Source organism: Zingiber officinale, chromosome 2A (assembly GCF_018446385.1).
Source record: "Zingiber officinale cultivar Zhangliang chromosome 2A, Zo_v1.1, whole genome shotgun sequence".
In the NCBI taxonomy this organism is placed as follows: domain Eukaryota; kingdom Viridiplantae; phylum Streptophyta; class Magnoliopsida; order Zingiberales; family Zingiberaceae; genus Zingiber; species Zingiber officinale.
This window is the reverse complement of record NC_055988.1, coordinates 168,493,660-168,520,738: the sequence shown is the minus strand read 5'-3', so window position 1 is coordinate 168,520,738 and position 27,079 is coordinate 168,493,660. Positions and strand designations below refer to the sequence as shown.

The 27,079-nt window shown below is 37.6% G+C and overlaps 1 protein-coding gene across 4 annotated transcripts; it reads right to left on the bottom strand.

Moving 5' to 3' along the window:
- Nucleotides 1-20,802: 20,802 nt before the first annotated feature.
- LOC122043160 (SPX domain-containing membrane protein OsI_21475-like) lies at nucleotides 20,803-26,567 on the bottom strand. 4 transcript variants are annotated; one of them, XM_042603644.1, is made up of 11 exons: nucleotides 26,433-26,567; nucleotides 25,775-25,842; nucleotides 25,284-25,404; nucleotides 24,362-24,673; nucleotides 24,143-24,247; nucleotides 23,598-24,040; nucleotides 22,627-22,904; nucleotides 22,287-22,462; nucleotides 21,711-21,901; nucleotides 21,416-21,549; nucleotides 20,803-21,224 (listed from the first exon to the last, which is right to left on the bottom strand). In XM_042603644.1, the coding sequence occupies exons 2-11, from the start codon at nucleotides 25,825-25,827 to the stop codon at nucleotides 20,986-20,988; spliced, it is 2,052 nt and encodes a 683-aa protein (XP_042459578.1). In that variant the 5' UTR covers nucleotides 25,828-25,842; nucleotides 26,433-26,567; the 3' UTR covers nucleotides 20,803-20,985. The 4 variants fall into 4 exon arrangements, with proteins under 4 accessions (XP_042459578.1, XP_042459579.1, XP_042459580.1 ...); XM_042603645.1 differs by having other exon boundaries at nucleotides 26,403-26,561; XM_042603646.1 differs by lacking the exon at nucleotides 26,433-26,567 and adding an exon at nucleotides 26,097-26,374.
- Between the last annotated feature and the right edge of the window lie 512 nt (nucleotides 26,568-27,079).

Here is a 27,079-nt window from a genome sequence, read left to right as displayed (position 1 = left end):
ATATTTCCAAAGCTTCGCTTCCTCCCTCCAATTTTCTACTTCTCGTTTGGTCATGAGACTGCTTCCGAACACTGATCTTTAAAGCCGAGTGTCATTTGACTTTGTCCTAATTCATCTACTAATGTTCATAATTATTTATTTATGGCTGAATAATTAATAAGTGTCAGATTTTTTTTACTATAATTGTAAGTTAATAATAGATATAAAAGAATAAATAAAAAAACAATGAGATAAATCTAATAACAAAATCTTCTCATAAGATCTATTCTTAATTCCTATTTCAAAATATTTAATACCGTATTTTTTCTATAATATATTTGTTGGGTTATTTAAGGAATTATATTATCTGGTTACTCCAACATTAGAAATAAGACTAATATGGATAAAAAAAATAGTAAATAATTTTTTACTATAATTGTTAGCTAATACATATTTATTATCTGGTTACTCCAACATTACAAGCGGCGGCGTGAACGGGGAAGTCACGCCGGAGGACCGTCTCACTTGCCTCCACGACAACCTCCTTATCTCCATCCTCTCCTTCCTCCCCATAAAGCAGCGCGTCGCCCTCTCCGCTGTCTAAGCCCGCTTCCGCCGCCTCCTCCCCTTCATCCCTGACGCCGACATCCATAAAGATTCACCTTCCCCGGTGCTCTGATTCGCCAATGCCACCTCGTCTTCCACGACGTCGCCGATCTACCCGAACCCCTCGAACAGTTGCTCACCGACGGCCTCGTCGAAGCGGGTGTGCAAGACCTCACCCTCGAAACCTCCGGCAAGGGATGGTTGTATCTCAGCGGCAGGAAAAATTGCAGAGGAGTCTCTTCTTGAACAGAATCTTCATGGTGTCAGATACTCCGATCGTCGTCCCCTCTTGCCCTTGGGCTGCGCCTTCCTCACCTTCCTTAAAATGAAATTCAGCGCCCTTAGCAATGATTTCCTGTGCAACCTCCACGCCTCCTGCCCTTTCCTCGCGACACTGCATCTCGTCCGTTGCTATGTGGTTGAGCACGGACACGGCATGAACAAATTAAGCTTCCACTCCGCCTCCATCAAGCATTTAATCCTGCTCCGGATCCGCATGCTTCCCTCCATCTTCACCATCGACATCTTCAAGACCTTCCCCGGTGCCGGAACCCTTCAAATCACCTCTTTGACATCTTCATCTGTAAGCTAATCAGTTCCAATCCTATCGAGCCATGAAGCAAGTGTTGGTCGTCGTCCTTTGTTGTTTCAGTGCTGCTCTGCATATGCGTAGGATCTACATGTATATCAAACTCGGTATTGCAGTCATTGCACTTCTTCAGGAACTCGGTCAATATCGTAGTCGACGACTGATCTTTCAAATTGAAGTCGAGCTTGAAGATCGATTTAGCCGACGACTGCTCTGCATGGTTCCCTCCATCTTCGCCATCGACGTCTGCACCCCATAGCTCGAGTTGCTCATCATGGACGTCGTCACCACGATTCGCATAGAAGCCCCCAAGCTCCGGAACGCGTCGTTCCTTCTCTCCCTGAAGTCGCCGGCGGCAGATCCTCTAGATGCATTCATGAACCTTTTCGGAGCTGCTTTTCCAAGGCGAGTCGCTGTGCTCTTGCTGAATTCTAAGCAAACCCCAAACGTGAGAGAAGATCAATCGATCGATCAAGTCACCTTTTTAATTTTCACCAATGTATACTCTCTTTGATTGATATGTATATACATCTATATATGCTTAACAAAATTTGATTTAATTGGCAGATCTTCTTATAAGCGGAGAGAAACGACAGAATTGATCGGGTTAAATCGATCTTCAAGCTCGACTTCAATTTGAAAGATCAGTCGTCGTCTACAATATTGGCCGAGTTCCTGAAGTAGTGCAATGACTGCAATACCGAGTTTGATATACATGTAGATCCTACGCATATGCAGAGCAGCACAAACAACAAAGGACGACGACCAACACTTGTTCCATGGCTCGACAGGATTGGAGCTGATTAGCTTACAAATGAAGATGTCAAAGAGGAGATTTGAAGGGTTCCGGCACTGGGGAAGGTCTTGAAGATGTCATGGTGAAGATGGAGGGAAGCATGCGGATCCGGAGCAGGATTAAATGCTTGATGGAGGCGGAGTGGAAGCTTAATTTGTTCATGCCGTGCCCATGCTCGACCACATAGCAACGGACGAGATGCAGTGTCGTGAGGAAAGGGCAGGAGGCGTGGAGGTTGCACAGGAAATCATCGCTAAGGGCACTGAATTTCATTTGAAGGAAGGTGAGGAAGGCGCAGCCCAAGGGCAAGAGGGGACGGCGATCGGAGTATCTCGACACCATGAAGATTCTGTTCAAGAAGAGACTCCTCAGTGACTTATGTCCCAAAAGCTGCAATTTCCCTGCCGCTGAGATACAACCATCCCTTGCCGGAGGTTTCGAGGGTGAGGTCTTGCACGCCCGCTTCAACGAGGCCGTCGGCGAGCAGCTGTTCGAGGGGTTCGGGTAAATCGGCGACCTCGTGGAAGACGAGGTGACATTGGTGAATCAGAGCACGGGGAAGGGGAGATCTTTGTAGATGTCGACGTAGAGGCGGAAGGCGTCGAGGGATGGAGGGGAGGAGGCAGCGGAAGCGGGCGCAGACAGCGGAGAGGACGACGCGTTGCTTGATGGGGAGGAAGGAGAGGATGGAGATAAGGAGGTCGTCGTGGAGGCAAGTGAGACGGTCCTCCGGCGTGACTTTCCGTTCACGCCGGCGCTTGTAGTGGTCCGTCATCTGGCGTGACTTCCTGTTCACGCGGGCGCTTGATCAGATTGTCTCATATAATCATCTCTTTTGTTTAATTCTTTCCTAATTCTTAAATTTTCACTTAATTATTGGAGCAACCTTGTCAAAATAAGACCGGTACCCTCTGTCTATATGTTATCCTTGGGCGAAATACCATTTAACTTGATACGGAAAGAACAAAGAGTGCTCGATCATCAACATTCGAGAAGTACTTAGCTACGAGCATCTGAAATCTACCGTATCAGTTGATGAAAAGATAGACGATACAATACAAGGTTGATGTCGCATAGATTATCTAAGCTCAATTATTCGAGCTCTTTCTTCCGAACTCACTTTCTTGAGCTCTCCACGTTTTCTTCTTTGAATTCACCCTTTCTTGTTCAAGCTCAGTTCTTCGGCTCTCTCTTGGTCTTCTTTAGATAGAGGCACTGTCAACTATGGGTTATATTGACAGCAAGTAGATGTAGTCTACAATCCCTACAACAGCCGATCATCACTTCTGGGCAGTAACGATCAAAAGATTGATATTAATGGCTGACAACACTATATATAATTAAAGGTTGTTATATGATTAATGTTTGAAATGGTTGAATGGTCCATAAATTTTCAGAGATCATGATCACAATCTACACACATATCTCTTATCTCATATCTATAAATACTAGTTACATTTTGACCATTGGAGACGTCTCCTTGGAAATAACCTCTGTCTGCTCTTGTACATGCAGGTGAGACTATATATATATATATATATATATATATATATTGTATAGGTAGTACTAAACTTCCACTTCGATACCACTAGGTCAACAAGCTTTCACTTCATTACCTCTATCTTAGAATCCATCTCATTGGTAGATTTTGTTGGACCCCGTAATTATTTTAATGTGATCAACCAATTTTAGATTAGGTCATGTTTGCCTGATCCCTTCGTCTAAGTGTATAGGAGCTTAAGAGCGCAGGAAGTTGAGTGAAAGACGCAGTTAACGAGAAGGACGACACGGGAAGGGAGCCGACGGGCTCGATGCGTCCGAAGGACGAAACAGCTACGGAAGAGTACATCGGTGGGCATGAAGAACGTGCACGGCGTTCGAGGGACGTAAAGCCGGGACGGAAGACTGCTCAAAGAGAAGGTCGGGAATTGAGTTCGGGTGAGCCCTATTCCGGATGGCGAAATCACCCAAGCAAACCGAACCAGAGCAAGTCAACCGGGAGTTGACTTGACAAGTGTTCGGTCGACCGAACCCCATGATCGGTCGACCGAACCCCTATCTTCAGAAGCCAGCCGTTCCAGCCACGTCAGCAACCAGCAGTTGGCTGATCGGTCGACCGAACCTTCTGATCAATCGACCGAACCGAAGATAATCAAAGACTTGGTTGAGCGATTTGATCGAGTCAGATCGAGTGGAGATCGTTGGTTGATTGGTCGACCGAACGCGGGGATCGGTCGATCGAACTTAAGTTCGATCCAGAGAGACTGCACCTGGACGAAAGACTAGGCAGGTATAGCAGGTTCGGTCGACCGATCCCTCTCGAAGTCAAAACCTGATCCCGAAGATCAGGTGATCTGATAAGTCTTGGAACCCCTATATAAACGGGTCTCAAACAGCTAAACAGTACAACTCTTGTACTCTTATTTTTCAAAACAATAGTTTTGTGCTCTCCAAGTGTAAAAGACTTCTCCGCCTTTAGAAAAGGAGACTTTGTTAGTGTGCTTTCCAACCGCCTGAGATTAACAACCGTCTCGGTTGTAACCAAGTTAATCACTGAGTCTACTTTTTCTGTTCTATTTTAGTTCTGTTCAATTTTTTAATCATTGCTTATATTTGAGTTGAAAGTTCTTGAGGAGGGTATAATTTTTGTTTGCAGGCAATTCATCCCCTCTTGCCGATCCCGCTGCACCAACAAATTTCATAAACATAAACGACAGGTACGAGTCCAGAAATTAAAGATGTACTGGGCTTAAACTTGGGAAGGCTCAAATTTAATATATTAAATTATATATATTATTAAAAAATAATAAAAATTATATATATATATATATATAACAGAAAAAATTTATTATTTATTCAACAAAATATGACTACGATTATCTTAATTAAACGTAGTATGCTTTGACCTTTTCCAAGCTCTTCCCTTCAAGCTCGATTCCCCTAGCTCTCTCTCAATCTTCTTTAGATAGAAGTACTTCCACCCATGTTGTTATTAGCCACAAACTAAGAGGCCTACAATCTCTGCAACAACCTCTTCACAATCATCATTTCTAGCTTGCAATGGTTGAACGGTTGACATTAATGGAGACTGCATTTCTGGACAAATCATCAGTTGTATTAAGAAACCCAGTTATATAAGATCAAATCTTCGAGCTCTCCCTTCTGAGTTCAGTTCTATTTTGAGCTCTTCGTATTCTCCCTATTAGAGTTCAGTTTTCTGCATTTCTAGAGGTTGGGAAGTAAACGCCATCAACTGTGTTGATGAGCTCAATTTTCCTAGCTTTCCACTCTAAGCTTAATTTTCCAAGCGATCTCCTGTTCAAGGCTCAGTTCTTGGGCTCTCTCTTGGTCTTCTTTAGATAGAGGTACTATCAACTATGGGTTATTGACAACAAGCAGATGTAGTCTACAATCCCTACAACGGCCGATCATCACTTCTGGTCAGTAACGATCAAAAGATTGATATTAATGGCTGACAACACTATATATGATTAGAGGTTGTTATATGATTAATGTTTGAAATGGTTGAATGGTCCATAACTTTTCAGAGATCATGATCACAATCTACACATATATCTCTCATCTCATATCTATAAGTACTAGTTACATTTGTCATTTAGAGACTAATGTTAATGAAACTCTATTTTTCATACTTTCTATTGTCCATTGGCGAATTGAGCATCGGATACGTCTTGTTGGAAATAACCTCTGTCTGCTCTTGTATATGCAGGTGAGACTATATGTTGTATAGGTACTACTAAACTTCCACTTCGATACCACTAGGTCAGCAAGCATTCACTTCATTACCTCTATCTTAGAATCCATCTCATTGGCAGATTTCATAAACATTAACAACTACTAAAGGTTATCATTGTCGGGATCTTTCTATTGGTGCAATCTGAGCACGGACATAATGACGGTATACCACCGTTTCTCCCTTGACGAGTCTTCTGCTATTACTTAGCCCCTGTATCTCATTTTATATATATATATATATATATATAGATAGATAAGTCACACCCAGTATCCAATATCCAAGTGTTTGAGGAAATAGCATGACAATCAATAATGAAAATACCTTAAGAGGATGGGCATTGGATGTCTTATTCTTCTTCACAAACTCAAGATAGATCTTATAGTTTTTTCGCTAGTGTCCCATCTTGCCACAATGATGACATGGGCCCTTTTGTGCTGGTTTTATTGTCTTGGCCTTTTTGCTCTTCCCCTTAGATGTTTTGGTTTCCTCTTAGAACTTTTCTTGGAGAAGTCTACTAGCATCATAATTTTCTGTTCACCTTTAACAGAAGGCTCTTGAGCAAATTAATTATCTCGGAAATGATTGATTCCCCATTAGCATGAATGGAATGTTGTTTCCTTCGCCATGATGTCCTGTGCAACCTCTTCGCTTCCTGCCCCTTCCTCGAGACTCTGCAACTCATCTTTTGCACAGGGTTTCGGCACGGCATGGGCAGAATAAGCATCCACTCCACTTCCATCAAGCATCTAGTCCTGCTTGAGTTTCTCGACGGCGTTAACGCCATCGACATCCACGGCTGAATGCTCGAGTCGCTCGTTGTATGGGTCGTCGACGAGCTACGCATTGAAGTGCCCAAGGTCCAGAACGCGTCATTCCTTCTCGCCCTCCATCCGCCTGCAGATCCTCCAGTTGCATTGAAGAATTTTTCTCAAAGCTGATTTTCGAAAGGAAAATGCTTGGCCCATGCTGAATTCTAGCAAAACCCCAAACATGAGCGAGATAAGATCCATAAAGCCGACCTTCTTAATTTTCATGCATACTCTCTTTGATCGAGACATAACAAAATTTGCTTCGATTGCCAGGGATCAGCGGAAAAAAACGGAATCGATGAATTTATTTATCTGGACTATAAAGAGGACTCCGTGATCTTCAACCTCAACTTCAATCTGAAAAATTGTTCGTCAACTATGATATTGTCCCAGTTCCTCGGGAAGTGCAATGACTCTATTATACTAGCAGATTCTACTCATATAGAGAGTACCAATGAAGATGATTGCTTGCTCCACGGCTCTACAGAAATAGAACTAATTGATTTACAAATAAGAATGCCTAAAAAGACATTTGAAGGGTTTCTCTTAAATCAAAAGGAGATGACAGAGGAATTAAAGGAAATGGGATTGCAAATGCTGAGAAGTCGCACCAGTATGGATCAGTTCAAGAATATATTAGCATCTGAGGAGTCTCTGTTCCAAGTATCTTCTAGCATTGCTAAATTGCATTGAAATGAAATTTTAGTGATTGTTTTTTCTCTTCGTTCAGTATAACTAACTTGTAATTCACACGAATGTGTGCGCCATTTATTAAATAATCTAACTAGTAAATTCTTTAAAATGTTGGGTTTGAGTCATATTTTTAATTCCATTAAGTTATAAATTTTAATGTAAATGTTATTATTGATTTTGTTAGCAAGTTGCTCAGTTGATGAGTTAATAATTAGTGGTGATAAATTATCAGATTTTAATTAGTAGTGACAATTAATGATTAAAAAAATATTCATGTTGAATGTATTTAAAGTAGTAGATATGTAGCTCCTAAGGCTGGTTGTGGTGGTAAGAGGCAATGACAGTGATGAATGCAGGAATAAGAGATAGAATGAGTTGATCTCGAATTGCTGAATTTGCCAAGGATGTAATAGAAGAGGTGAGGTGTGAGTTCACTTCGTGTGATAACGCTACAATCTCATCTTTTTCTATATTTTACCAAATTTTAAATTTTTATTAAATAAATTTTTATTATTTATGAAATTATTAATTTAATTTATTGGTAATAATATTTAATTCGTAGACATTGAAAATTTGAGGGTCATCGCGGAAGGTCTGGTCGATGACGTCGGTATTAAAGAGAGTGTTGCCGATGGTGAGGTAGAGGTAGTTGGTCCACAAGCGCAGTGCTAGGCCATGTTCGAGCGTTTTACGCAAGACCTCAATCCACAGTTGCTTGCTTTCGGTGTCAACGTAAGCATATGTCGATGTGGAGAACACGTTGATCCAATCATGGCAGCCACGGCCGAGGGCAGTCATGTTGACGACTACGCCTCCGGAGGCGAGAGCTTGGCCACAAACGTTGACCACGAAAGGGCATGGGGACGAGTAAGCGAGGCGAAGGAGGGTGGCAATATATGAGAAAACAAAGCCACATATGCTTCTCTTGTTTTTCCCCCTTGACTTGGTATTTATTTGCCTGGTTGGGAAATTCATCGATCAGTCTTGTTTTATTTTTATTTTTTTTTACTCCGTGACTTTGTACTAGGGATGAAGCCACCCAGGATTGATATATAGTCCAAGATAGCCCCTAAAGCCCTGGGTAGGATGTGGTGCATTTCTTAAATAATTAGGGTTCAATTCTTATGTATACCTATAACGATTGAACTATTGGTGAAGCAAGGCCGCCACGCCAGAAGTCATCGTGCTTTTTGAATTTATTTGGTAACCGGAATGTGGTTAAAAAAATAGTTGATATGTAGTTAAGTGAGTATTGTTATAATTAATAGTCAATATTGAAGAGTTGGTGGGTTATATACTAGTTTACAAATTGGTCATTTGTTTATCAACGAACTGTATTGAGAATTTTTTATCCTCCTTGTCTTTCGTATAAAACTCTTTAATTTTTAATAGTAATATCATAGCTAAGTTTCAAGAAGAGTGATGACTTCCAAAAGTTTTGTACACCTAGTAGTCATTCCTTGATTCTATAGTCACATGACCATGAGCATGTTTTTGGAGAATTATTAAGGTCTAAAGAATACTGAAAGATTATAATTTCTCAAATAGCAGAACCAACAAAAGTATTATGTTTACATAGGTGCAAAAGATGGAGCATGAGATGTTGAAATTGATCCAAGATTTGAAATAAAGAATTATTTCTTTCAGTTATTAATTACTCTATCTTAGAAGTCATTTAATGTACAAAAAAAAAAAATCATCAAAGACATCTAAGATTTTGGCGTTTGGTTTATGGGTTTGGGAATGAGGGAATTGATTCATTCTCAAACCTTGTGTTTGGTTAATGGGAATGGAATCAAGATTTTGGAATGAAACCCAAAAATTTGGGTATGGATGAAACCCACCCCCTCCCTTGGGTTTTGATGGAATAGGATTGTGAATTAAGTTTTAGACAAAAATACCCTTAGTATATTTGTTCAATTTTTTTTAATTTCACATACTCTCTCATCATATTTTCTCTCTCCTTATTTTATCATCACATTTTCTCTCTCAAGATACTTTCTCTCTCATCATTCTCTCTCTATATTCTATCCCATCATATACTCTTTCTCCTTATTTTATCTCTCTTCATTCTCTTCTATCACACTTTCTCTCCCATTACACACTTTCTACTTATTTTTTCATCATACTTTCTCTCTCATCATACTTTCTCTCTCCTCAATCTCTCTCAACATACTCTCTCTCCTCATTTTCTCTCATCACACTTTCTCTCTCTCTTTATTCTCTCTCATCACACACTCTCTCTTTATTTTCTCTAATCACACTTTTTCTCTAAGCACACTTTCTCTCTCATCATATTTTCTCTCTCCTAGTCTTACATTTTCTCTCATCACACATTCTCTCTCTTCATTTTTTCCCATCATTCTTTCTCTCTCAACCCACTTTCTCTCTCATCATACTTTCTTTCTCCTCACTTTTTCATTTTCTCTCATAATACTTTCTCTCTCTTCATTTTTTCCATCACTCTTTCTCTCTCAACCCACTTTCTCTCTCATCATACTTTCTCTCTCCTCACTCTTTCAATTTCTCTCATAATACTTTCTCTCTCTTCATTTTTTCCTATCACTCTTTATCTCTCATCACACTTTCTCTCTCATCATTTTATCTCATCATATGTTTCTCTCACATTCAACTTTCTCTCCCATCTAATTTTTTCTCTTATTTTCCTGTAAGGGTAAAAAAAGAAATTTAGGTTCATTCCGATTGAAAATATTTAACTAACCAAACATCATTTTTAAGAATGATACCCAAGCTCATACTCATTCCCATTCCATAATACTATGATACTCATTCCCATTCCGATTCCTAGGAGAGAACCAAACGCCCCCTAAGATTCCATGATGAAGAAGTATTAGGTATAAATAGTTAATGTGAGGAGTTAGTGGACTATAATTAAGGAATTAGTGGGTTATGTATTGGCTTATAAATATACTATTTGTTTATCAACGAAATGCATTGGAATTTTTGTTTTATCCTCCTTGTCTATTCTCGATCTTGTACAATTGTGCAAATTTTTTGACCAATTTGTTGGAACTTATTATTTGAGAGCCCCAAACTTCTTGACTAATAGATAACCTTTAATAGTTAATCTGGGCTGTAGCCCACCCCAAAGTCAAGCAAGTACCTTTTTCCTATTGAATTTTCCCTGCTGCACCGAGGCATTGAAATGAGCCTGATTCATTTCCATACATAGCTTGCACATTGAACATCAAATGAAAACAAATCACTTTGCACAATAAATTCTGAAAAAACAAATAAATCAATAAAACATATGATATTTTCATTATTGTTTTTTTAACTACCCTTTTAAATCATACTTTAAAATAATTTATTGACGATCTAAATGGTTAAATCACATAATAATTTTATTACATGAATAATATAATAAAACATATATAATTTGGATGGATTGATTTTTTGTCGAATTTGACACGATATTGATGTGATATATCAAGGTGTGAGTGGATGCAATCGGGTACACTTACATGTATGCTAGTGGGTCCATCATATTTTTTCCATCCTATGTTTCAGGATCAATATCAAACAAGAATTTTACTTAATATAATGAGTTTAATTATATATGTCCAATTATTGAACGAGAGTTAGTTAAGGATGTAGATGTAAATTTTATTATAAATGATTTTTTGAACTGTGAAAAGGTCAAAGCATACATAAGGTAATCATTCAAGTATAAATATAATGCAGTATTGAAGAATATTTGACATGTTATCTTTCCTTAAATTACCTTCTTTGACAGATTATACGAATAACAACTACGTCTACAAAATCTATCAATAAATGCAAGTGAGGTAAAAACTAAGTTAGAGGATGAATTTACATATTGGTTTCAAATTTATGTTAGTGATTAAATTATTTATTACAATGCAACTATATTATATATGCATCTAATTTATATAATTACTATTGTTATAGGAAAACGATCGTAAAATATCAAATGTGCAAGATGAAAGACTAAAAAATCTTGCATCGGGACCTCTCCATAACATACCAGTCTACGCAAATTATTATGTTAATGGATTCAGATTCATGTGGCCCAACACGATTCACAAAGGTTTATGTATAATTCTAGTGTTTACGTAAAGGGATCCATAAACAACAATGATACTCAATTTGATTATTATGGTAGACTTGAGGAAATCATTGAGATTGAGTGTTAAGCTTTACCTTTAAAAGATGTGTATTATACAGATGCTCATGGTATGATCCAACTCCAAGAACAGATACCAGAATATATCATTTCTATAATTTAGTTGAGGTTAATACAAACAAAAGATTCAATAAGTTTGAGCCTTTCATCTTTGTGGTACAAGCTGGTCAAGTATTCTATCTTGAGTACCCAACAAAAATAAGAAGACCTAGTGAATGATTAGAAGTGTATCAGATAAAGCCTTGGTCAACCATAGAAATGTTTAACACCATAACTGCCTAAAACAATTATGCATATCAAAATGAAGAAGTTGAGATATACTCAATTGATACAGAAATACAATCTATATCACAAATACTTATAGATGTTAATATCACTTACGAGGAAATAGATGATGGAGAGATGTCTAGTAATGAGAAAGTTGATATATCAATGGAGTCTAGCGATGATAACTTATAAAATGTTAATTTAGTTGATTCAGAATAATATCAGGTGATTAAATATTATTATTAATGTCATGGTATATTGTATGTATTTTTTTTTCCATCTCCCTAATTAGAAGACAATATTATATCAAATGTGTATATATTATATTGTGATTTTGTGTATGTTGGATCGCGGCGGCTGGCAAGAAGGGGGTTGAATAGCCTGTAAAAAAAACATAACCCTTCTCGACTTTTCAACAGAATAACACTTGTATAAAATAGAAAAGCAGTAAATTAAACCAGAAGAAGAAGCACACAGAGATTTACTTGGTTACAACCGGGAAGGTTGTTAATCCAAAGAAAGTGTCGCACTAACTATCTCCTTCAGGCGGAGAAGCCTCTTACAGGAATGAAGCGCACAAAGAAGCTAATCTAGAAATGAAGCGTACAAGTATTGGAAATGAATTGCTTGGAATGTTGAAAAGCTTCTGGACCAAGACTATATTTATAGCCTTGGTCGGGGTGCCCTTAAGGGGTTCCGGGCGCCCTAGGGGGATAAAACATTATCCCTAATGCACGGATCACAGTTTGACCGTGATCTGGAAAAGGTCCAACTCCGGGCGCCCGGAATGGATCCAAGCGCCCGGACCACTAAGTCAACCAAGTTGACTTTCTGGTTCGAGCCTTCTACTCGCCTCGGTCCGAGTCTTCCGCTCCGGCTCCGCTTGCTTGGGTGATTTCTGCCATCCGAAATAGGGCTCACCCGAACCCAACTTCCGGTCTTCTCGAGCAGGCTTCCACTCCGGCTTCTCGTCCCTCAGAATCGTCGTGTGCTTCCTTCTCGTCCGCTAGCGTACTCATCTGCAGTCTTTGTCCCTCGGACGCACCCCGTGCCGATCTTCTCGCTAGTTGCGTCTCTTGCTCCCCGAGCAGTCTTCCGCTCTCACTTCTCATCCCTCGGAACCATTGCACGCTTCCTTCTTGTCCACCGATGTACTCTTCCGCAGCGCCTCGTCCCTCGGATGTACCGCGTGTCATCCTTCTCACTAGCTGCGTCTTCCGCTCGACTACCTGTGCTCCTAAGCTCCTGCACACTTAGACGCAAGGTTAAAAACACACAGGACCTAACTTAACTTGTTGATCACACCAAAACAACCTTGGGGTTCCAACAATCTCCCCCTTTTTGATGTGAACAACACAAGTTAAGCTAGTGAAAATAGACATAAAAAGTAAACTAACTAATTTTGCAATAAAGTGTAAAAAGATAGAAAATTTAAATTTTTGGTCTACCTCTCCCTAGACTTATACTCTTCCTTCTCCCCCCCCTTTGATCACATAAGAAAAATGGGGTTCAAAGACAAACTCTAAGGGAAAAATTTTGAAATTTTGAAATATTGAAAAAATTTACAATAATTTTCAACGAAAAAATATTCTAAGTTAAGAAATTTCTAAGTAAAATTTTAGGTAAGAAAAATTTCTAAGTAAAAACTCTAAGTATGAAAAATTTTCTAAGTAAAGCTATAAGTAAGACAATTTAAAAAAAAATTATGACTTAGGAAATTTTACAAAAATATTTTTGAAAGTTTTTCTAAGTAAAAATTTAAACAGAAATTTCTAATTTCAGAAGAACCTTTAACTTATTTTTCTAAGTAAAAGTTTTACGCAAAAAAAAAATCTAAGAGAAAAATGTTTAAAAGACTTTTTAAAGTATTATTAAATTTCAACCTTAATGTTTTATCAGAAAGTTAATTAAACATTTTATTTCAATATTTTGGCTTTCAAGTCGTGGCGAGACACTAGGCCTTCTTGGTTATTGGAGCAACAACCACTTCCTTAGACAAAGCCTCATAAAGAAACTCACTGTTTAATTTTCTCGCTGAAAGCGCTAAATCCAATAAAATTTAGATTAAGCAAGACTTAGGAACCCAATATAGGTTACAACCAACTGGATTAACTAAGAATTTCTTAGGGACATATTTTTTGAAATATTTCTAATTTGTCCCTTATAATATCTAAAATACTAATTTAAATTATTAAATTTTCTAACATTGGTATTAGATGAACATGCCTGGTTTTTCAAGTTATTTACTTGTACTTTTAAATTATCATTTTCTACTTTCAATTTTTCATTTTCTAATTCTAATTTTTTAAAATCTTCTAACAGACAAGATTTATCTAGAATTAATTTCAATTCTTTATTTTCTTTTTCTAGCATGTAACAGTCTTTAGTTAAAAACTTTACAAATTTGAACATTTGGTCAGGTGGTAGAGAGTGTACCTGACTTACCTTGTCGCCTGCTAATGCTCCTCCTATTGAGCTTCTTTCTTCCGAAGACTCTCCCCCTTCATCGATGCTCTATGTTCATTGAGGATGAGCTTACTTCGTCTTCTGGTAGGTGCTCGGCTATTAAGGTCGTTCCAGTGATTTCCTCGGTTTCAAATTCCTCTGATGATGACTGGGTGTCCATTGAGGAGTTGGATGCGGCTTCTGTGGGTTCTTCATGGAGCTTTAAGAATTTTTTCCAAAGTTCTTTTGCACTCTGTTAGTCGCCGATTTTGTCGAGATCTTCAACCGGTAGTACGCTTAAAAGGTGAAATTCAGCCTTACCATTTGATGTAAAATCATCACGTTGCTTTTTGGTCCAGAGGTGTTTCTCGATTTCCTCTCCGTTCGTATTCTTCGATGCTTCATAATCATATTTCATTATTAACATTAAATCAAAATCTGTTTTAAAAAATACCTGTATCCGTCGCTTCCAAAATGTGAACTCCCCCTCGAAAGTTAGTGGATAGATGTTAGCTCCGTCCATCTCGTTGCTTCAGTCGATGGTGAGTCCTCCTGAGGCGTCCTGACTCTGATACCACTTGTTGGATCGCGGCGGCCGGCTAGAAGGGGGGTGGAATAGCCTACAAAAAAAGCACAACCCTTCTTGACTTTTCAACAGAATAATACTTGTATAAAATAGAAAAGCAGTAAATTAAACTAGAAAAGAAGAGGCATACAGAGATTTACTTGGTTACAACCGGGGAGATTGTTAATCCAAGGAAAGTGTCGCACTAACTATCTCCTTTAGGCGGAGAAGCCTCTTACAACAATGAAGCGCACAAAGAAGCTAATCTAGAAATGAAGCGTACAAGTATTGAAAATGAATTGCTTGGAATGTTGAAAAGCTTCTGGACCAAGGTTGTATTTATAGTCTTGGTCGGGGCGCCCCTAAGGGGTTCCAAGCGCCCTAGGGGGATAAAACTTTATCCCCAACGCACGGATCATGATTTGATCGCGATCTGGAAAAGGTCCAACTCCGGGCACCCGGAATGGATCCGGGTGCCCGGACCACTAAGTCAACCAAGTTGACTTTCAAGTCCAGGCCTTCTACTTCGGTGCTGCTCGCCTCGGTCCGGGTCTTCCGCTCCGGCTCCGCTTGCTTGGGTGATTTCTACCATCCGGAATATGGCTCACCTGAACCCAACTTCCGGTCTTCTCTAGCAGGCTTCCGCTCCGGCTTCTCGTCCCTCGGAATCGTCTCGTGCTTCCTTCTCATCCGCTAGCATACTCATCCGCAGTCTTCGTCCCTCGGTCGCAGTAAACATTTGTCTTGAATAAAGAATCACATTTGGTCAAATCATCTACATTTGTTTGTAGTTATTCAATTAATTTATATTGTAGATAACATAGCATGTGGTGTCATATGCAGAAGATAATGTTATCTTATAAACAGTAGCTCACGACCAAAATGGAAAGGAACAAACCATTAGAAGGTCGTAGTGTAATTAGGTATCAGTTTTAATTATATAATTACACTAGTACACTTAGAGTGTATTGAGTAGGACCATTTGAGGTCGTTTCTTTTATACTGATTTTATAAAGAAACAAAGACCTCGGTTATTATGGAAGTGTGCGCTCTTAATCCTAATATAATAACAAGCACATATATTTGTTATTTATTTCTTTAATTTATCAATGGGTGAGATTTAGTTCGATGAATCAATAAGCCCGATAAGTTGAGAAATGGTATCACTTATAGTGTGTGTTGTTGATTATAGAAGGAAACTGTGTCCTAGAGATACTAGGTTGATAATGTCCCCCAGAGGAGCTCATAAGGATTGTCATGTTAAACCCTGCAGGTGGACTTAGTCCGACATGACGATAAGGTTGAGTGGTACTACTCTTGGACTAAGATATTAATTAAATGAGTTGTCAGTAACTCACTTAATTAGTGGGCATTCGATATCTTAAACACAGGGAGACTAACACACTTATAATAAGAAGGAGCCCAAAAATGTAATTTGGGATTGGTGCGATAGTTCAATAATAGTTCTCTAGTGGAATGAATTATCATTGATAAAAATAAGTTGTGTGTTCGGGGCGAACACGGGATGCTTAATTTTATCGGGAGACCAAAACCAATTCCTCCTCTCGGTCCCTATCGTAGCCTCTTATTTATAGAGTTCTATACCCACCTATACCCACCTTCTATACCCACCCAATAGGGGTCAGCCAAGCTAGGGCCGGCCTAGGTATAAGATTGGGTGGCCGGCCCTAGCTAGAACCCAAGCTAGTAGGGTCGGCCAAAATAACTTAAAAAGAATTTTAATTTTAATTTTTATTATGTGGAAGAAATAATTTATTAAAGAGAATTTAAATTAAATTATCTCTCTTGTAAAATTTACAAAAGATTAAAGAAAGAGATTAGATCTCTTTCCTTATTTGTAGATTGGTGAGATATTTTATTTTCTCTTTAAAAATTATTCACATGTTGTAAAATTAAAATTATAGAAATTTCTTTTATTAACCATGTAGAGATTTTTAAAGAGAAATTTTAATTTTAAAATTTCTGGAAACAAATTAGGAAGTTTTAATTGTTGATTGAAACTTGTCCAATTTGTTCTCCAATGATGTGGTCGACCAATGTAGATTTAATTGGGAAATTTTATTTTTCTCAATTAAATCATGTCAAGGAAATTGAGGAAATTTTATTGTAATTAAATTTCCTAATTTGCCTAGGCCAAGGAATATAAAAGAAGGGGTGAGGGTGCCTTCATGAGACACAACATCTATTATTTCTCTCCCTCTTTTGTTCCTTGGTGTGGCCGGCCATCCTCTCCCTCTCTTCCTCTTGTGGTGGCCGAACCCCTCTCTCCCCTTGGAGCTCTTGTGGTGGCCGGATACTACTTGGAGAAGAAGAAGAAGAAGGAGAGAAAGCTAGCATCTCTTGGAGCTTGGTTAGTATTTTGGTTTTTCTCCTTGGTGAAGTTTTCCTTTGTGGCCGAACCTTGCTTGGAGGAGAAGAAGGTGGTTGGTGGTTTCTCATCTCGGTAGATCGTTGCCCATACAACGTCCGAGGTTAGAAGAGGAATACGGTAGAGGTTTTTTCTACAAGGTATAACTAGTAATTTTATTTCGCATCATGCTAGTTATTTATGGAAATAATACCAAATACAAGAGGCTTACGTTCTAGAATTTCGAATATGTTTTTTCGATGCTGTGTTCTTTTGTTTTTTCTTTTCCTTGTGATTTGATTGTTCTCTTTGGTTAACCTAAAGTTATTTTAGGAAATTAAATATTAGCTTTCTATAAAAGGTTTTGTCTAGTCGGTGGTGGTTGCTCCCATATCCAAGAAGGTCATGTGCCTCGCCACGTCAGTACTGAGAACCAATTATGAAAATTAATATTTAATGGAATTAATAACTTAAGGAGACTTGGGTCAAATGTGTAAAGTTCCGCAGGAGATCCAAGTCAAAACCTAAAAGAACAAATAGATTAAGTTTTGGATCAAACGTGTTAAGTTCCGCAGGCGATCCAAAATTTAATTTAAAAGAACACATGGTAGCTAGGAAAAGGTTCAGACCTTTGTACAAAATTTTTGTACAGTGGAACCTATAGGTTTTCCGAGTAGCAACCAACAACTTAGACACAAGGTTAAAAATATACAGGACCTAACTTAACTTGTTGATCACACCAAAACAACCTTGGGGTTCCAACAGTATATATAGTTATGCAAGCAGCATAGAGACCACATGGTGACCAGACTATTTGTGAGTTGTTGGTGACTAGTAAGTAATTATGTATTTAGTAATTATTTCAATACTTTAGTTTCATTTTAATTATCAAACATATCTAATACATGATATTTTTCCATGTAGTTTTGTCCTAAATGGTCACCAGGTAGTATCGTATATATCTAAAAAGTTTAAAGAACGATTGTCTCCTACTAGTACTACATGACGACTCGTAGACCAGGATATAAAGAATTTATATTATAGTGAATTTTTATAAGTATTTTGAATAGAAACATATTTGTAATTAGCATGATATTAATTGTCAAAATATATTATTGTAGAAGAGATATGTTTGGAGGAGAGCCAGGAGAAAATGTTCAAGAAAATTTGGAATATCTACCTCTAAACCGTACAGGGATATGTTGAACAAGTGGAGGTAGAGGAGCATTAGGACATCCAAGGTCCCTGATACAATTTGATAGTTTTAAAGAGCCATTTGGACTACCCAACATTGGCAGGATAATTCAGCGATTGCACATAGCAATCACAATTCAGAGTCTGCTAGGCCGAGCACCAGATCCACAAAGCATACTGTTGGATCCTATTCGATTGTGGAGCATGCCTCTGACTTGGTATGTTTAAAATTAAGTTATATAAATATTTCTTACATATGTTTTGTTATCAGTTTTAATACATTTTCATTTTCTATACACAAGTTGCTGAATTATAAATACCTCTCACTTGTTGGGAGATATTTAGCAAAACTCATAAGAAGAAAGATAGGTCATTTGTCAATCGACGTTCCTCAATAATTAATATAAGAATATTAAATTTCATGAATATATTTGTAGATTTTATGTAGAGGTTAATAAAATCATTATTTTGACATAGAAAGTAATGTCCACTAGAATTGCTTAGGCGTCTCAACCTGGGGCAGAGGGAGAAGGGTCACAACCTTCTTCCACCGATGCAGTTAATAACATTTATTATAATGTCATTGGTAGAAGGAAAAAGACATCCCTCTACGGGCTTGGCTCTCAAGCCGAAGTTATTTATGAGCGGATCAGGGTTCCGGGGATCAAGGGTCGTCCTACTTCCTCCTCCTTATCAAGTGAGGTACAAGAATTGCGAGAGAAAAATGAGGACTTGTGAACTCGACTATGGTCATTGGAGGAGATGATGATCGGGAGGGAAGCAGAGATACGGGAGATGTGGCAGTGACACACTCAGATTGAGGTGACAGTTTGTCATATGCAAGCATTTGCAGCGACATTGTCGCTTGATTCACAGATATTGAGCCACATCATTTGGAATCCAAGACACCTAAGATCTCGGTCATTCCCTAGCAGAGTAGATTATTTTGGGTTATGTACCATTTATCTTAATTTTTAATTTCAGTCAAAAATAATTTTTTTTAATAATTATATGAATCTCTTATTGTATTATACATTTCCATGATTACTTTTAGATTTGACATATTTTTATCTTAGGGGCGTAAGTATATAGTTTTAAAGAATATTCACTAGATAAATTACTTATCAGTTTAAGATAAGTAATTATATCTTTCATATTTTAACCTAGCATTTTCTATTCATAACTAATCTCAATGAAATTTCATATAGAACTAGAAATGATTTTATTTCTTATTTTGATTAGGATGTATTGTATTAGATTACTTTGTATTTGACAAATTTTATCTTATATTAAATTTGAACCTGTGTTTAGATTTACTATTATATATCTATTATTCATTTTAGTTCAGCTAGATTGTTGTATTGTTTGTGATTTATTGTGTATTTACCATAGCAGTAAATGTAACCATCAACATTGATACTCACTTAATTCTACCCTAATCTCACTTATCTTAAATCTATCTATTCTGTATAAGATAAAATTAGAAAAAAAAATATAATATATAATGATAGTATCATAATAAAAAGTCAATCTATTTTCAAAAGATATTGTCATTATTAATTCAAATTGATCTCTTGGTTTCTTAATGAATAAAAGGCACAGTGAGTATCCAGAATGTAAAATAAAAGAATCTTTTATTTTAAAACAAAACTAATGGCTGCTATAAGTATCTAGCCATCATCGGCAACATATATATATAGATTTTGAAATCACTAAAAAAAATCTTGAAACCATACACATCCTTAAACACCATAAAATCTTACTTAATCCAATCCCAAAAATTGAATAAAAAAATGGCTAATCCTTGTCATTACTGAAGAAGAGAACACAGCTGCGGATACATCGCTGCTTGGTGGGGTAGCGACCGCTCGGGAGGCTACCTCGCCGACTCACCAGCAATGAGACTGTCAACCGGCGATGTCACCCTCATTTTTTGCAGAATAGGAAATAAAGGTTTAGGATTAAGGGTTACCTTGAGTTTCCTAACTTGTTGTGGATTGCGGCGATAGGGGAGGAAGACGAAGTCGAAGAGGAGGCGGCGATGGATGCACTCAAAGAGCCTACGCTGTTGTCGAAGAGGAGGCGATGACTTGCACTGAGAGCCGACGTTGTTGTCGCAGAGAAGTCAGGCTTAGGGTAAAAAAGAGCTACCCGAGGATTAAGAAACGGGAATCAATTTTAAACCCATGTGTTTAATTGGGTTTTGGTCATTAAACACCCTATATTTCTATGATTCCATTTTCTTATTCACAAACCCTTAAATCAAACGTCACCTTAATTTTACAACTCTAATCGTAATTTGGTTCAATCGATCAAAAGGAATCAAGTGTATTTTAGTGTAGCTTCTACGATCTACGATCTTCAACTCTGTTTTTTCATCTTCCACTCTGTTTTTTCATCCTTGTTCTTCTCTGCTTTCTTCTATTGTCATCAGCTCTGTTTTCCTCGTACTTGTTCTTTTCGCTACCGCGTCCGAGATCGGAAAAAGCCAGGTACAAGCACAAAATGCTCAGAACTTACCATAAATAAATTGAAAATTTTATGTTAATACAACTAAAACTTACACTTCACAAAAAGAATTACACATCTAAAACGAACCATACACAATAATATGAGACATGGCGATCGAAACATCACTTACATTTTTTCCCTCCTACAATTTAAATAAATCGATCAACAATTTCGACAAACTATACATAATCCGCACAGTGGACAAAGAGAGTAAGATCGCAAGCGACGACAATGCTTATCAATACAAGGAGTTGTAGGTGAGGAGAGTAGCGGCAATGGAGCCTACACAGATTAGTAGAGAAGGAAGCAAGGTGACGTTTAGGAGCCAGCTTTCGCCTAGGTAGCCTGCAAGTGTGATCGTGCCATCGGCTAGGACTCGAGCCAGAGTTCCTGCTTCTGTCGATAGCAGACCGCCATTGTAAGTCCCCCGTGCGAGACGAGATGACATGACTTGAGAAAGGAGGGCTAAATTCACACCTGAAAAGCATGCATTTTGTTATGTGAAGTTTGAAACAAACCACAGTTCATTTTGACCTACTGCTAATGAACCTCAAGAGGCAAGCAATAGAAGAAATTCAAGTAATTCAACCTCAAGAATAACAAAACACCATAGAACTTCAAGAACTTGAGCATACTTTTTAAGTGTTTCGGTAAGCGAAATTAATTACCTTCTAGAACTTCAGCAGCCACAAATGTGATCAATGCCGAGCCGACATATTGTGGCACTGCATATGTACCAGTGACTTTGAAGCTTAGTAGTATTCCCAATAGCACCAATATTTCAGATCCTAACAAGATTTGCCTGCATAAAGAAGAAAAAGGCGAAACAAATTTTTTCGAGATCAGGAGACATTTTTGTGGCAGCCCTCAGTTAAGAGCGGCACTACAAAATACTAAGCTGTTAAACTATCTTCGACATGTCAATTGGTGCGAAGGGTAAGCATGATCTGTAACAAAGCACACCTTTCTTCAAACATGTTGCTGATGTAAGTCCCGACGATAGCGTTAATGGGAAGAACTGTAAGTCCCAGGACTGCCAAAAATATCGCCACTTGACCAGTCGACCATCCAAAGTAATAACCACTAACGACACTAGATTCTGACAGCAATATCTCCATTGAATATTTGAGCATGAAATATATCAGCAGCTGGACCTGTAACAGTGACACAGTTGGAAGTTGCTTCACTAAATTGGACAACTTGGCCAACCATAGCACATAACAAAAAAAAACGAAACTCCAGAACCAAACGAGAGAAACAATACTCCAGTCTCTGATTCTTTGAGTGTTGAATGTACGAAAAAAGCATTTGATTCATCCTTGAGCAGACTGCATAATTTTTGAACCAACCATAATAACTACAAGTCTACAACATATGTCAAATTCTCTCCTGATCTTCAAACTTATTGAATTGAATGGATTTTCCTGCCTTATCCAACGATTCTGATTCTTCGTATAGTTAAAAAAAAATCCCTAAATAAGAATGGGTGGCACTTTCAAGATTATTCTTTAACATTGATTAGAATGATGAAATCTTTACCTTCACTGATGGCGTAAGCAATCTATAGGCTGAAGCAATTGAAGTAGCTGGCTTGTGAGATTCTTCCGGCCCTTCTTCACTACCATTGCACTCTTCATCATCATTTTGCTTCTGCTCCGAACCGTTTAACAAAGGTTGCACAAGACCACTTTCTAATGCTTCAATGCCCACATGCCCTGGTTTCAAGCAAAAGATGGGCAGTGAATCAGTGATTAATATATCGTGTCTATTATCCAATAAACATACACGCATGTTCTGGGAAATTAAGGGATAGTCAATGAGACTAAATGGGTTTATCATATGTTCTGGGAAATTACGATAACCTTAGTATATAACATACCAGCATCATCGGTATTGCGAACTGGCTCCTTGAATGAGATCCACAACCAAATCAAGTATGCTAACCAAGCAAATGCCATAACCCACCCAGGTAAAGTATCTTGATTAATTGTTAACAGATATAACTTGAAATTCGTTTGAAGCAAACCAGCAAGAGCAGGACCACATGCCATTCCAAGAGCACTAGCACTAACAAAACCTGCAGAAGCTTTCATGCGGATTTCATTTGGAACACAGTCACTGATGTATCGCCGGTTAACAGCCCTTGCAGACCCCATCCTGTATTCGAATACATTAGAAATATAAAAAAATGCAGCAACCAGAGTGTAAACTAAGCAAAATTCTTAGCTTTTGGTGTAATCTTGTCCGGAATTCTATGGGTATGACCACTGAATTTAAACAGATATCCTTCTCGAGTCCATATTTATTTCCAAAAAATGCAGAGAGAAAAAAGAAATAGGAGAAGAGATAGACAGTAGGTGATTGCTGAACATGGTTCAGCTCAAAGTCAAGGGAGAGAATTCTAATTATGTTGGCCTCGAGCATACATTTCGGTATTACAAACCTCCGTATTGCAACGTTCCATAATTAGATGTGCATCCCAAGTCTATTTATTTAGATGTATGAAACTTAGATAAGGTAAAATATGATCGCTAAAAAAAACTAGAATTTCACAAATCTTCCAATTCCATTTCTAATTCACTGATGTGGAGAAGTTACACATTGCTCGATGCTTCACGTAATTAGATTCTATAGTTTGGAGAGTTATGAATCTAATAGTGTGGAAGGTATAAGAGGCAAAGGAGGGCAAAGAAAATGTAGTCATTAAAATTTCTGAGAAGCACAATAATTGTGGCATGACTTTGTTAAATGATAACAGAAAACTAATCGCAAATCTTCAAATGGTAATTACTAATTACTGGATCCACAGAATAATCACAAAAGTGAAATGAAACAAACAGTTTGACTTACCCACACAAAAGGCGACCTATGAGAAGAATTGTCAAGGAATTGAGATCATAGGCCAACGCATAGAGAGTATTGCCCAAAAAGAGTACGATGCTGCTAAATACTAGAGGCCTGAAGTATGACTTGTTAGACCATGCACTAAAATAAACTGAAGAGAACACTTGTGCTACGGCCATAGAGCCAATAATGATCCCACAAACTGTTGCAGCAGCTCCAAGGCTCATCGAATAGTCATCAGCAGTTGGCACAATGATATAAGTGTTCACCATATAAAGAAAAGTATTGACCAAGTTCGAAAGAAGCGATACAAAATGATATCTTCTCTCATCAACTTGTTCCTCTCCTTCATGAATAAGTGCATGTTGCCCTAAAAACTTTAGGAAATTTGTAGAGTGAGTTAACTTGTCCACTGATTCTTGTATTAAGTAAATGACTGGGTCCTGCACCTGATGCCAATAAATAAATAAACTTACTAACTAACAAGGTCTTGAAATATCAAATATTTCTCATGATAAAATATATATATGTGGCATTGATACTCATCGTACCATCATAGCTGTAGAGGGCTGATCATAAAGGGATGGGTAGCTTCCTTGGCGTTCTTGAATCTCAGCAAGATTGCGAGACAAGGCTCCTACAACAGCTGCTATTCCCTAGTTATTCAGAGTATATTTCCTTTTAACAGTAAATACTACAAGCAGAAGGAAGATGACAAGAACAGAAAGGGATGATTCCATGAACAGTTGAGAAAAAGAGGGATGCATTACCACATGCTTAAAAACTTGTTGTAGCTGAGAATAAGGATGATTTGATCTAGTACTTATGTAATAATCAGTGAATTTGTAGCCAAAACGTTTATCGAATTTCTTCAGAATTTTACGAATCCCAGTAGCATTCATATCTACAAATCTGAGAAGCTTTAAAAGATCATGTCCAACTTCTATGTATGCTTCTCGCAGTTCAGACATCTTAGATATAACTGGCTGCTCAAGAAGTACTGTTCGCTCCTCTCCCAATTTTTGAATCCTGTGTGCAATAATTCCTTGTTGCTCCAAGAAGAAGAGAACAGTCTTCTCAATCTAGAGAAATAAAGAAGGAATCTAATACATCGATCAAGATCATACACAAGATGTTCTTACATAGCAGATAGCAATAATAATAGGAAACAATTTTCCAAAATAAACAAACCGGGAAGAGGTTCCCATTCCCAAACACAGTTCCATTAGAAAAAAAAGTTCTATTTCCTTCAAAGAAAAGTTCACAATTAACTACAGTAGTTGATTTGAATCTTATCTTTATCATATGAAGTTTGGTAGATCTTACTGGACATCAGATGATGGCTAATTTTTAAGAATCTTAACCAAATCATTGAACAATGCTGGGCGTCATTTGTACCAAAGACACACTGCCGATTAATATGAGCACTTAGAAACCGTATTTAAAGAACTTGATTGGTAGTGTGCATTAGGAAAATCAACTTCAACAAATTCAACAAAATTTGTTGATTGCAAAATTAAACAGGAGCACATCGTAAGTTGAACTTGATCCTTAGGCATCCATAAGATCTATGCCTTTAATGTCAACCCACATTAAAGTTATAAGTTCTAGCTATTATAGGCTGAACACAAATTCAAAGTAATCTTGCCCAAAATAAGCTAAAATAAAGAGAAAACCCGATGAAATCCATACTTGGTCATCTAGCGTCCTTGAAAATTCTTTCAGAACATGACAACGTTCTTTTCCTCCTTGTTCCATTTGTTGTACATATTGCTTGACTTTCTTCTTCATCAATTTGTAGTTGATATAATACCTGGAATAATAGTGAATGTAAATTGCCAGTACAAACCTCTAATGAAAAAAAAATGTATAGTCAATGTAAAACATCAACCTATACGCTTAGCATCATGATACAATTTTAGAAGATCTAGCTAATATGAAAAACACGGCATAAACTGTTAGTTATTAACTAGGTATATTGATGAAAGTGAGACCTAAATATTTCAAGTCTACTATTAGATCTTATCCCAACTGGAATAGTAATTTTGAAAAAGCTACGATTCTGTCAACAGCAAAGGCGAACACAAGCAAGCTGGTAGGATGTGCATAATCCAATAATTCAGAATATCTAGCCCCTGATATAAGCATTGAAACTAAAATAAAGTTTAGCAAAGAGTGCATACTTCTCCCATTCTTGAACTCGATTAGCCATCAATTTCTTCCCAAAGTTAACCATTTAGGCAATTAAAATCTGCATGGGATAGAGGAAGAATCAGGAAAAGGACGAAATATTTCCAATGTAGAATCAAGGAGGATGAAACAAATCAATAATCTTGGTGCAACAAGTTGAGGATGTACGATCCTTCCATATGAACATTAGTTGTAGTTTTTCTTCAAAGAGCTAGACTCCTTTTGAAAAAACAAGAGCATTGAAATCTCGAAAATGGTTCCTTTTATGAGTATTTAGTACATTGACATCGCAAATCCATGAAACAAGCTAAGTACCAGGAACTCAAAGTTTAAAATACAAAACCAGCTGATCCCAATACTGAAGGATGGGTGAAGAAGTGGAAAGGATCCTTCACGATTTACAGGATATGAAATATTCTGTCCCAGGTTGCAGACAAAGCAAAGCTGCTGATTTTGCATGACTTGAAGAACTCATTTTTTGAAAACTCTTACCGCAAAGAAACAAAACTGAAGAAATAAACAACAAACAAAAAAGAAAAAGGTGATTTTGTCCTTTTTTCCTCAAAGCAACCGGCTATTACAGCCGACCGTCAATGAGGGATCGAGAACGACGGAAATTACCAAAAAGCTGCAAGGAGCCCGATGACTAACCGACCAAGCCACAGAAGAGAGAAGTCGGCGCCGAGGAAGATCACTCAGCAGGAGAGCGATGGATTCTTGGGGAAACAAAGCGGCGAGCAAATTCGAGCTTACAGAAGCGGTGGTCGAGAAGCGAATCAAGGGATCGGTTATATAAGTGTGGGTGTGAGTGTGTGTATTTAAAGAAATTATTAATAATTTAAAATAAGAAGAAAAAAACAATTTGATCCCTATAATCTCCGTGTTTAGGAAACTTGCAAAACCCACCTCTAGTTTTTTTTTTGTTGTACGAATGTGCTATTGTTTATCAGCCACCATTACCAATTCCAGTTATGGTAAAATTCAAAAATGGCAAATAAGTTTCTGTGAAATTTATAAGTCAAAGGTGCTATTTTGTAAAATTGACCGTTTTGTTTTTACCAATCTAATCTTTAATATTTTTCCATTTTATTAATACGAATCTTGACCTTTAATAAATTAAATTTTGATAAAACTTGAAATTATATTATATTAAAGTCCTTTTTCCTTGTTAAATTGAAAATAATTTTAAGGGTATGTTAGAAAGTATATTATTCTTGACCTTTTAGTTAAAAAGGTCAAGATTAAGTGCAATACATGTTTTTATTAGTTTAATATCATCATTAGCTCAAGATATTTAC